We start from the raw sequence: 13,160 nt of genomic DNA, 5'->3' as shown, positions 1-13,160 counted from the left end.
CTTTAAAATTCATACCGATACTTCTAATCTACACCACAGGGTTCTTCCCATCCTTCCCACATTGCATAATTCCAAATTGTAATTGGTTTGTTATTCTTTATATTTTTAGAATATATTCCATTGAGGAAGTAATGTTACTTTGATTAAATATTTTTCTTCTGCTAATCGTTATTTATTGGTGATATACAGTTAAGTTCTTTCGTTTATGTTTAATTTTAGGGCTTTTCCTATCTTTGACTTTTAAAACATGTGTAGCACAGAGTGAAAACTATTTAAGACGAGTGTCCTCAGATAAGCCCCATTCCTTTCTTTACCGTCTTACCCTGCTTCTACCTCATCTTTTATAGGTAATAAATTTTATTAGTTTCTGGTTTATTTTTCTCCTAATTTTGTTTCCCATTATTTCTTAGCCAGTAGAGTATTATACTGGATATATTATTTTCCCTCTTAACTTTTTTCACTAATAATGTGTCGGAAAGCTATTACATGGCCATTCTGTGAGCTCATCCTCATCCTATTATGTGTCCTTAATTTTTTTGTTTCTGTGCCAAGTTCATTGAGTTTTCTTGAAACTTCTTAGTATAATGTATGTTTCAGTTCAGTTCAGTCACTCAGTCGTGTCTGACTCTTTGCAACCACATGGACTGCAGCATGCCAGGCTTCCCCATCCATCACCAACTCCTGGAGCCTACTCTGATACCATACAACCATCTCATCCTCTGACGTCCCCTTCTCCTCCCACCTTCAGTCTTTCCAAGAATCAGGGTCTTTTCCAGTGATTCAGTTCTTCGCATCAGGTAATTTCAGCTTCAGCATCAGTCCTTCCAGTGACTATTCAGGACTGATTTCCTTCAGGAGGGACTGGTTGGATCTCCTTGCAGTCCAAGGGACTCTTCTAGAGTCTTCTTCAACACCACAGTTCAAAAGCATCAATTCTGTGGCACTCAGCTTTCTTCACAGTCCCAACTCTCACATCCATACATGACCACTGGAAAATCCATAATTTTAACTAGGCGGACCTTTGTTGGCAAAGTAATGTCTTTGCTTTTTAGCATGCTGTCTAGGTTGGTCATAGCTTTTCTCCCAAGGAGCAAGCATCTTTTAATTTCATGGCTGCAGTCACCATCTGCAGTGATTTTGGAGCCAAAAAAAAAATAAAGTCTCTCACTGTTTCCATTGTTTCCCTTTCTATTTGCCATGAAGTAATGGGACCAGATGCCATGATCTTAGTTTTCTGAATGTTGTTTTAAGCCAGGTTTTTCGCTCTCCTCTTTCACTTTCATCAAGACGCTCTTTAGTTCTGCGCTTTCTGCCATAAGGGTGGTGTCATCTGCATATCTGAGGTTATTGATATTTCTCCCGGCAATCTTGATTCCAGCCTGTGCTTCTTCCAGCCCAGCGTTCCTCATGATGTACTCTGCATATAAGTTAAATAAGCAGGTGACAATATACAGCCTTGACGTACTCCTTTTCCCAATTTGGAATCAGTCTGTTGTTCCATATCCAGTTCTAACTGTTGCTTCTTGACCTGCATACAGGTTTCTCAGGAGGCAGGTAAGGTGGTCCGGTATTCCCATCTCTTTAAGAATTTTCCACAGTTTCTGTATGTTTAGGAGCTGAATATGAACATATGAAACTTTCTGGAAAGGCAGACGACTACTAAAGAAATAATTTGTACAAGCACCATTTAGAAATAATTGCGGTATTTTTTTCACTGTTGATTTTGTAGGACCTTGAAAGTTAGGGTAAGAAATTTAAACTTGACACAGTTACATAATTAGATGTGGCAGTTATGAGGAAAATATTATGGATTGTTTTTGACAGAAGGTTGGAGAAATGAGGCCTAAGGGAGACTAGGATATTGGGACATTTTTATATTAATCTAGACATGCATTTGACAAGCCACTCCAGTACTCTTGCCTAGAAAATCCCATGGATGGAGGAGCCTGGTAGGCTGCAGTCCCTGGGGTCGCTAAGGGTCGGACACGACTGAGTGACTTCACTTTCACTTTTCACTTTCACACATTGGAGAAGGAAATGGCAACCCACTCCAGTGTTCTTGCCTGGAGAATCCCAGGGACGGGGGAGCCTGGTGGGCTTCCATCTATGGGGTCACACAGAGTCGGACACGACTGAAGTGACTTAGCAGCAGCAGCAGACACGCATTATCCTCATATTTACCACACAGGTGCTAGGTGACTTCCTGCCTTGTCTGCAGCAGCAGTTCCACACACACCCTGTGCTGTGGCTGAAGTGAACCCCTCTGCCCAGTGCTTTCCTGTCTTGCTGCCTTAGCTCACATCAATCTCAGTTACTCTCTCCACTCATCCCCCTCCCCCTTTCAACTCTGTTGAAATATTGCCTTTCTTTCAGGCCTGTCTCAAGAGCTATATTTATTAGTGTGCATGCGAGCTAAGTTGCTTTATTCGTGTCCGATGCTCTGCGACCCTATGGACTGTAGCCTGCCAGGCCTCTCTGTCCAGTGGATTCTCCAGGCAAGAATACTGGAGTGGCTTGCCAGGCCCTCCTGCAGGGGATCTTCCTGACCCAGGGATCGAATCCACATCTCTTATGGTCTCCTGCATTGGCAGGCCGGTTGTTGACCATTAGAGCCATTTGGGAAGCCCTATTAGCACTAGATGCTTTAGGATCATTATTAAACTTGATATTACAGACATTTATGCATCTCATCTGCCCTGTTAGACTAGAGTATCTTATGGATGGGAACCAGGATTGAGTCTCATTCAACTTTTGTCTCCTAGCACCTGGTATATACCTTGCCACTTTAACAGCTCAATTGATGAACTATTCGTCTATGAATGAATGTCCAGGTTCTTGATGCCTTTGATCGTGATGAAATTGGAAGAGATCCAAATGTGGTTCTGTGTACTCTCAAAGCCCAGTTGATTACCTGCAGGATCCATCTCTCCACTGGTATAACCTGGGTTAAGAAAAAATGGAAGGCCTTGGTGTTCCTCAACAGAGCCATTGGAATACATTTCAGATGGGGTTGAATGGGGCTTGAGGATGTGCGGTATCACCCTGGTTCAGAACAACTGTTCTGGGAGATTACTTCATGGAAAACCTGATGTTTGAACATTTATCTATGAAGGCTGATATAACTGTTGCTGATTTAACTGTTCCAGCTAGCAAAATTACCCATAGAATTTAAGAGAGAGACTAAAAATATTAAGAGCTGCCTGACCTGGGAAAAGAAAGTATAGAAGAATTCCAAATATGGATAATTCATGTCTTTGTATCACTCAGTGAAAGAATTTATCTCCAAAGAGATTAGCGATCTGTACAGTGCTTATTATAAAATTCACACACTGTCTATGGTGATTTCTCTTGAACTTAGGTTTCCCTAGGACTCCTCCCACAAGGATTTCCCAGGCAACTTCGTGTGCCTCATTGGATTCTCCTGGAAGAATGAAACGGAAAGTGGCCTTCTCTGAGATCATGTCACCTTCAAAGAGGTCTCTCTCTGATGGTTCTCAGACCTCATCTCCAGCTCTGAAAGCCCCAGAGAAAACTGGAGAGATTCAACACTCCTGTACCAAAGATGCCAAGAAGACTTCACCTGATCATGGCATGATCCTGAGAACTCGAGTCCCAGCTTTGAAAACAACAGAGACTAGTGAAGAAAGAACACTTAGTCCTACCAGCGGGGGACAGAAATCCTCGAGGGTGCCTTCTGTGATTCTGAAACCAGAATACATCGAAAGAAGGTGACTGGGGATGTTAGCCTGCCTCTCACAGAGCAAATCAAGATCCTTCACATGATGCGAAATGTGTGGGTCACAGCCAGTGAATCTGTCTGTGTCATAGAATCACCAGCTTTTCTAAAATCCAGATTTCTGAGCCTCTCCCAGATGTAGTGAATCAGTCTCCAAGTGTTGAGCCCAGGAATCTGGATTTTTGAGACACTCTTAGGAGACTCTGGTATACCCAGCTGTCCTTTGGGGATTGCTGCTCCAGAAGATAATTCCCAGACCTGAATTGCTTCACAGTCTTAGATTTCATTACTTGCTTGGCTTTTTACCACATTTTAACAGTGATTTTCTTAGTTTCTTTTTTTTTTTTTTTAAACTGGAAACCATTTTCAAATACATAAAATACAAGAAGATAATGCATCTAGAACAACTCTGAACTTTAACACTGGGCATTGTCTGTACATAATGGGCTGTACAGATGTGACAATCCTGAAATTTCAGTGTTTCCTGCTCAGAAACTCTAGCACCTGGCTTTTCTGATTTTATTTGGTTTCCTTTTTTTTTTAATGTGGACCATTGTTAATGTCTTTGTTGAATTTGTTACAGTATTGCTTCTGTTTAAGTTTTGGATTTTTAGCCCCAAGGTATATGGCATCTTAGTTCACCAACCAGGGATCAAATCTGGCTTTATCAAACTTGCACCCTCTGCATTGGAAGGCAGTCTTAACCACTGGACTTCCAGTAAAGTCCTTTACCTAGATTTCTTGATAAATGCTTTGCATTGAGAGTATACCTGCATTGCTAGTAACCCTGAGTGGATAGTAAATTATAGATACATCAGAAATTTAAAAAGAATAAGCAACTCTGTGTAGAATTAGTATTAATATATCCTGATTTCTAGTTGGGGGATGAGTCTAATTTAAATGATAAGCATTTGGCAAACTTTAATCTCTGGGTTTGATTCAAACTTGCATTATAAACTTTTTGGCAAATTTTGCTTAGCTCCTTCCAGAGTAGCTGCCAAAAGAATAGGAGCCTGTCAGGCTACCTGACTCACTTCCAGTCCTGCTGCTGATAGCTGGCACCCAAAACCACTTTCCGTAATCTTACTGTGATATCTTGCAGGGAGGGTAAAAAGCCAGAAGTTCAGGATGAAGCTCCCTCTACTTCCCGTATCCGTATCCGCAGGAAGAGTTCTCTCTTGACTTTGAATCGGATTAGGCAGCAGCTTAGGTAAGACTGCTCCTTCACTGCCATCTGTGAAATCTATAATCCTATTTCTTAAATGCTCTTAACATTTCTTGTTTGTTATTTGCTAATCCATTGAAATTTACCTTTACCTAGTATGTCTGGAATTGTGTTAATTTCACATAAATATCATAGTTTGAAAGGGACAAGAAACACTTCCCTGGGCTTAGATGTCTCCCAGGGCCCCATAATCATCACACCCAGCAAGACTGTTAGTAGGATGCCTAAGAACATGAACTTTGATTCTGGTAGACTTGGATTTGAACCTAGGCTTTGTCATTTATGGGCTTCCCTGGTGACTCAGACAGTAAAGCGTCTGCCTGCTATGCGGGAGACCCGGGTTCGATCCCTGGGTTGGTAAGATCTCCTGGAGAAGGAAATGGCAACCCACTCCAGTACTCTTGCCTGGAAAATCCCATGGATGGAGGAGCCTGATAGGCTACAGTCCATGGGGTCGCAAAGAGTTGGACACGACTGAGCAAGTAACACTTTCAGCCTTGATGATCCTCTCAATTGGTCATTCTCAACTTCTAATGACCAGCCACTGCGCTCCTCATCTTCAAGACTTTTGCTCCTTTGCAAAACTTCTTGAACCACCACTGCATTGTATGTTGGTTAGCAGTTCCTGGGCCAAATGCGTTGTTGATACTGTAAGTTGTCTCTGCTGCTTTACAACCCATTTTGAACTCGAATAAGAAAATTGCTTGAATTTGCCTTTTGTCTAACATCATTTCCCTAGTCTAAAATAAATATAAAATAAACAGCAAGTAATGTCATTAGCAAAAAAACATGAAGCAACAAATACGCATTAAGATGATGTATAGCATAACCACAGGTATTTAAGAATTATTACAATATCAAACAGCATAGTTCACCAATGCAAAACTGAAGTTACTTTTGCACCAACCTAATACTATCGGTGTAACCTTGGGAAGATTACTTAACCTTTCTAAGCCGTGGATTCCTCATCTGTAAAATGGGAAAAGTAATATACAAGTCACAAAGTTGTTGATGGGTTTAATGAAATGATATAAATAAAGCCCTTAGCAGAGCTTCTCAGGAGCAAGGGCCCAAGAACTGGAGCACATCTGATATTGCGCAGTTGCAGGAGAGACTGCAATACTCACATCCACACTGACCTGTTAGCAGCTTCTTATTTAGACTTTACACACTGAATATCAGAAAATAACGTGTCCTGCTGTTTAGGTTTTTAGGTAACAGCAAGAGTGACCAAAATGATGAAGAGTTTCTGCCAGCAGCTGAGATTTCAGATTGTGACAGTGAGGAGGAAGAGGCTTCCACACCCCCACTTCCAAGGAGAACATGCAACAGTGTGTCCAGGAACCTACACTCTTCCATGAAGACATCCTTACAGACCCCCTCCAAGACACCAAAGAAAACTGTAAGGTTCTTTTAGTTTTATTGCCAGTGAAGCTCCTCTCTTTTAGAAATTGTGATGTCTGAAGTCACACAATTAGTAACAGCTTGATTTTGAGAACATTTCTCTCAAATTCAAAACTATGCCACTTGGAATATTCATAGAGGAAAGCTTCTTTTCTGAGCGGGGGAGGGTGTAGTGGATTTACAGTGTGTTTCAGGTGTATAGCCCGTTGATTCAGCTATACATATATCAGTTCTTTTTCAGATTCTTTTCCCATATAGAGTATTACAGAATATTGAGTAGTGTGCCTTGTGTATTCATGGAGGAAAGATTCTAAGTGAACCCTAGGACTGAAAATGGGGATGTCTGTCTGCTTTGTGTGAAACTGAGCAGAACATTGAAAGCTATTGAGAAAAGAGGGTCCTACCGTGTTCAGATATGTTTGAAAAATGTTTGGATTAAGCAAAGTTAAATTGGTTTCATTGTCACATGACTTCTCAGGGCCTTTAACTTATGTTATTGTGACCTTCCAGGAGACTATTAGTATATTAAGAAACTTTTCTTCATGAAGCATCTTGTTCCTTAGAGCAATTTAGAAATGCCTAATTAGGAGACTTTCTATATCAAGAAAAATATAGAATGGACTCCATTTCTCCATATCTCCATATCAAGAAAAATGTGATTGAGCTTAGGTTGAAGTCAACAAAAGACCTTTAGGGAAAGAAATCTAATTCAGCAGCCCCCAACCTTTTTGGCACCATGGACTGGTTTCCTGGAAGAGAGTTTTTCCATGGACTGGGTTGGGGGAGGGGGTGTGTGGATTTAGGAATGATTCAGGCACATCAGATTTATTGTGCACTTTATTTCTATTATTATTATGTAAGCCCCACCTCCAGTCATCAGGCATTAGATCCTGGAGGTTGGGGACCTCTGCAGTAGATCACCTTTGGAGACCAGGCAATCTTATATAAGGGAATAGCTCTGGATTGATTCCATTTTCTGAGTCCAGCCCAGAAGAATGGATTTAGGGTGTGGGGGGCATAATAAAGGTCAGAGGACAGCCTTTTTAAAAAAATACCTTCTCAACAAGGTTTTGTTACTATTTTCCTGTTGGAAGGAAAGTTATGACCAATCTGCTGCTGCTGCTGAGTCGCTTCACTTGTGTCCAACTCTGTGCGACTCCATAGAAGGCAGCCCACCAGGCTCCCCTGTCCCTGGGATTCTCCAGGCAAGAATACTGGAGTGGATCGCCATTTACTTCTCCAGTGCATGAAAGTGAAAAGTGAAAGTGAAGTCGCTCAGTCATGTCCGAATCTATGCGACCGCATGGACTGCAGTCCACCAGGCTCCTCCGTCCATGGGATTCTCCAGGCAAGAGTAGTGGAGTGGGGTGCCATTGCCTTCTGCTATATTAAACCCAAATTTGTGCACTCCCTGAGGAGGCAGATGGGCACACGGGGCCGCTGTTGGTACCAAAGCTCTGGTTCCTCTTGGAGTCCAGTCGAAGGAAGGAAGTCCACTCTGGGTCCCTTCGTGGTCGCCATAAGTGTCAACCAAAAAAAGATGTACAACTTGAGAGTTGTAAGTTTTATTTGGGGCAAAATGAGAACTGCAGCCCGGAAGGCAGCATCTCAGATGGCTCTGAGAGACTGCTCTATGACCAATCTAGATAGCATATTAAAAAGCAGAGACATTACTTTGCCAACAAAGGTCCGTCTGGTCAAGGCTATGGTTTTTCCAGTGGTCATGTATGGATGTGAGAGTTGGACTATGAAGAAAGCTGATCGTCCAAGAATTGATGCTTTTGAACTGTGGTGTTGGAGAAGACTCTTGAGAGTCCCTTGGACTGCAAGGAGATCAATCCTGGGTGTTCATTGGAAGGACTGATGCTAAAGCTGAAACTGCAATACTTTGGCCACCTCATGCGACGAGTTGACTCACTGGAAAAGACTCTGATGCTGGGAAGGATTGGGGGCGGGAGAAGAAGGGGACAACAGAGAGTGAGATGGCTGGATGGCATCACCGACTCTGTGGACATGAGTTTGAGTGAACTCCGGGAGTTGGTGATGGACAGGGAGGCCTGGCGTGCTGTGATTCATAGGGTCGCAAAGAGTCGATCATGACTGAGCGACTGAACTGAACTGAATAGATGTAAAGCTAATTTGAGTCTTAAGTGCTTCTCTGCTTTTGAGAAAAGGCCAGAGATGGTCACTTTATATCTTGGCTGGAAGCAGAGGGTTGGTAGGTGAAATGCCACCACAAAAGGGAGTGCTTTGTGAAAACCCTATGGATACTGCTGGGTAGCAGGCCTGCTGTAGTGAGCCAGTGGCAAGGAACAGAATGGTAAAATAGGGCTGTTGGCCTAAGCTGAACAGTGACCCTGGGGTCTGGAGTGGAAAACTCTGGCAAGGTTTCTTTGGGTACTATGTAGTGAATTGTGAAAATTCTGAACTAAGGGTTGGCCATATTTTCAAAAAAGTCTAAAGGAGAGTCTTTTTTTTTAGGGATGATTTTTAAAATTTTAATCAGTAAATGCAACTCACAGGGGTGGAATAGAGGAGGATCTTATGAATCAAACCTAGTTTATGCCTTCTACTCTACCCTGTATTGGGGCAGAGTATTTAGGATTTCTTAATATTTGTCTTTCTTTTAAGATAAGTTTATTTGAAAAAGTATATAATCTGTACTTTTATTCACTCCTTCGTCAGTTCAGTTCAGTTCAGTCACTCAGTCGTGTCTGACTCTTTGTGACCCCATGGACTGCAGCACGCCAGGCCTCCCTGTACCTCACCAACTCCCAGACTCTACTCAAGCACATGTCCATTGAGTTGGTGATGCCATCCAACCATCTCATCCTCTGACGTCCCCTTTTCCTCCCACTTTCAATCTTTCCCAGCATCAGGGTCTTTTCAAATGAGTCAGCTCTTCGCGTCAGGTGGCCAAAGTATTAGAGCTTCAGCATCAGTCCTTGCAATGGAAGATTCAGGACTGATTTCCTTTAGGATGGACTGGTTGGATATCCTTGCAGCCCAAGGGACTCTCAAGAGTCTTCTCCAACACCACAGTTTAAAAGCATCAATTCTTCGGCGCTCAGCTTTTTTTATAGTCCAACTCTCACATCCATACATGGATACTGGAAAAACCATAGCCTTGACTAAATGGACCTTTGTTGGCAAAGTAATAATGTCTCTTCTTTTTAATATGCTGTCTCATTTTGGTCATAACTTTTCTTCCAAGGAACAAGCGTCTTTTAATTTCATGGCTGCAGTCAGCATCTGCAGTGATTTTGGAGCCCCCCAAAATAAAGTCTGCCACTGTTTCCACTGTTTCCCATCTATTTGCCATGAAGTAATGGGACTGGATGCCATGATCTTAGTTTTCTGAATGTTGAGCTTTAAGCCAACTTTTTCACTCTCCTCTTTCACTTTCATCAAGAGGCTTTTTAATTCCTCTTCACTTTCTGCCATAAGGGTGGTGTCATCTGCATATCTGAGGTTATTGATATTTCTCCCAGGAATCTTGATTCCAGCTTGTGCTTCATCCAGCCCAGTGTTTCTCATGATGGACTCTGCATATAAGTTAAAGAAGCAGGGTGACAATATACAGCCTTAATGTACTCCTTTCCCGATTTGGAACCAGTCTGTTTTTCCATGTCCAGTTGCTTCATGACCTGCATACAGATTTCTTAAGAGACAGGTATAATGATCTGGTATTCCCATCTCTTAAAGAATTTTCCACAGTTTGTTGTGATCCACACAGTCAAAGGCTTTGGAATAGTTAATAAAGCAGATGTTTCTCTGGAACTCTCTTGCTTTTTCAGTGATCCAGTGGATGTTGGCAATTTGATATCTGGTTCCTCTGCCTTTTCTAAATCCAGCTCGAACATCTGTAAGTTCATGGTTCACGTACTGTTGAAGCCTGGCTTGGAGAATTTTGAGCGTTCCTTTACTAGCATGTTGCTGCTACTGCTACTGCTGCTAAGTCGCTTCAGTTGTGTCCGACTCTGTGTGACCCCATAGACAGCAGCCCACCAGGATCTGCCGTCCCTGGGATTCTCCAGTCAAGAACACTGGAGTGGGTTGCCATTTCCTTCTCCATCTAACATGATAATTATTTGAGCATTCTTTGGCATTGCCTTTCTTTGGGATTGGAATGAATACTGAACTTTTCCAGCCCTGTGTCCACTGCTGCATTTCCAAATTTGCCAGCATATTGAGTGCAATGTTTTCACAGCATTATCTTTTAGGATTTGAAATAGCTCAGCTGGAATTCCATCACCTCCACTAGCTTCGTTTGTAGTGATGCTTCCTAAGGCCTACTTGACTTCGCATTCCAGGATGTAGACTCTCGGTGAGTGATCATACCATTGTGATTATCTGGGTCATAAAGATCTTTTTTGTACAGTTCTTCTGTGTATTCTTGCCACCTCTTCTTAATATCTTCTGCTTCTGTTAGGTCCATACCATTTCTGTCCTTTATCGAGCCCTTTTTTGCAGGAAATGTTCCCTTGGTATCTCTACTTTTCTTGAAGAAATATCTAGTCTTTCCCATTCTATTGTTTTCCTGCATTTCTTTGCATTGATCACTGAGGAAGGCTTTCTTATCTCTCTGGCTATTCTTTAGAACTCTGTATTCAAATGGGTATATCTTTACTTTTGTCCTTAGCCTTTCGCTTCTCTTCTTTTCACAGCTATTTGTAAGGCCTCCTCAGACAACCATTTTGCATTTCTTTTTCTTGGGGATGGTCTTGATCCCTGCCTCCTGTACAATGCCACGAACCTCCATCCATAGTTATTCAGGCACTCTGTCTATCAGATCTAGTCCCTTAAATCTATTTCTCACTTCCACTGTATAATCATAAGGGATTTGATTTAGGTCATATCTGAATGGTCTAGTGGTTTTCCCTACTTTTTTCAATGTAAGTTTGAATTTGGCAATAAGGAGCTCATGATCTGAGCCACAGTCAGCTCCCCCGGTCTTGTTTTTGTTGACTGTATAGAACTTCTCCATCTTTGCCTGCAAGGAATATAAAAAATCTGATTTCATTATTGACCATCTGGTGATATCCATGTGTAGAGTCTTCTCTTGTGTTGTTGGAAGAGGGTGTTTGCTATGACGAGTACATTCTCTTGGCAGAACTTTGTTAGCCTTTGCCCTGCTTCATTCTGTACTCCATGGCCAAATTTGCCTGTTACTCCAGGTATTCCTTGACTTCCTACTTTTGCATTCTACTCCCATAATGAAAAGGACATTTTTTTGGGGTGTTAGCTCTAGAAGGTCTTGCAGGTTCATAGAACCATTCAACTTCAGCATTACTGGTCAGGCCATAGGCTTGGATTACTGTGATACTGAATGGTTTGCCTTAGAAACGAACAGAGATCATTCTGTCATTTTTGAGATTGCATCCAAGTACTGCATTTTGGACTCTTTTGTTGACCATGATGACTACTCCATTTCTTTTATTGATTCCTGCCCACAGTAGTAGATATAATGGTCATCTGAGTTAAATTCACCCATTCAGTCCATTTTAGTTCACTGATTCCTAAAATGTCAATGTTCACTCTTGCCATCTTCTGTTTGACCACTTCCAATTTGCCTTGATTCATGGATCTAACATTCCAGGTTCCTATGCAATATTGTTCTTTACTGCATCAGACTTTACTTCCATCACCAGTCACATCCACAACTGGGTGTTGTTTTTGCTTTGGCTCCGTCTCTTCATTCTTTCTGGAGTTATTTCTCCACTGATCTCCAGTAGCATATTGGGCATCTACCGACATGGGGAGTTCACCTTCCAGTGTCCTATTTTTTTGCCTTTTCATACTGTTCATGGGGTTCTCAAGGCAAGAATACTGAAGTGGTTTGCCATTCCCTTCTCCAGTGGCCCACATTCTGTCCGAACTCTCCACTCTGACCCGTCTGTCTTGTGTGGCCCCACATGGCATGGCTCATAGTTTCATTGAGTCAGACTGACAGTGTTTTCAGATCCTAATACTATATGTAAGTTAGAAATAAGAAATTGTTTTTACTGTGAACAAAATATATGTGTAATGTGAGGGGAGAAAGGGAGAATCTTGGTACTTTATACAGGAAGAAACTAAGAGCAATTGACTCTCTTCCTTTTATCAGATCATCACAAATCAGATTTGCTGATGCATCCTGGATGGAGTTTGCTTTCTTTTTCCCTTCTAAAATACGTTCTCTCTCTATTAAAAATCTTTATTTTGGAGTATTGGTGATGTACAGTGCTGTTAGTTTCAGGTGTACAGCAAAGTGATTCAGTTTTATACATATACATAGAGCCACGGTTTTTCAGACTCTTTTCCCATTTAGGTTATTACAGAATATTAAATAGAGTTCCCTGTGTTGTACAGTAAGTCCTTGTTGATTATCTAAATTTCCCTCTTTTGAACACAGCCTGAGCCCAGAACACCACGTGATGCCACGCCCCGGATCCGCAGCCGAAATCTGGCTGCCCAGGAGCCCACCAACATGCTGGAGGAGGCCCGGCTAAGGTGACGCCACCCTGGGGCCCCTTACAGATAGGCCGAAGGAGACCTCTGCTTTTATTCATGTGAACTGGCAGTACTTTGTAGTCATTGTGTATATAATAACAGACAAAGTAAAAGTCGCTCACTTGTGTCCGACTCTTTGCCACCCCATGGACTATACAGTCCATGGAATTCTCTCGGCCAGAATACTGGAGTGGGTAGCCTTTCCCTTCTCCAGGGGATCTTCCCAACCCAGGGATCGAACCCAGGTCTCCCGCACTGCAGGCAGATTCTTTACCAGCTGATCCACCAGGGAAGCCCAAGAAT

At 42.2% G+C, this 13,160-nt stretch overlaps 1 protein-coding gene across 2 annotated transcripts in view; it reads left to right on the top strand.

Moving 5' to 3' along the window:
* The window catches only part of ORC1 (origin recognition complex subunit 1), a 37,006-nt gene that overhangs the window by 12,387 nt on the left and 11,459 nt on the right, over positions 1-13,160 (top strand). For both annotated transcript variants that reach the window (XM_055404019.2, XM_088835305.1), the window contains exons 7-10: positions 3,359-3,728; positions 4,839-4,946; positions 6,168-6,363; positions 12,760-12,857. In XM_055404019.2, the coding sequence (XP_055259994.2) occupies positions 3,359-3,728; positions 4,839-4,946; positions 6,168-6,363; positions 12,760-12,857 (772 nt within the window). The remainder of the gene's footprint in view (positions 1-3,358; positions 3,729-4,838; positions 4,947-6,167; positions 6,364-12,759; positions 12,858-13,160) is intronic.

This window comes from Moschus berezovskii, chromosome 4 (genome assembly GCF_049115385.1).
Source record: "Moschus berezovskii isolate FMDL1 chromosome 4, NW_MosBer_1.0, whole genome shotgun sequence".
Classification (NCBI taxonomy): Eukaryota; Metazoa; Chordata; class Mammalia; order Artiodactyla; family Moschidae; genus Moschus; species Moschus berezovskii.
The sequence above is the reverse complement of the archived record's forward strand: the minus strand, read 5'-3'. Positions and strand labels throughout refer to the sequence as shown.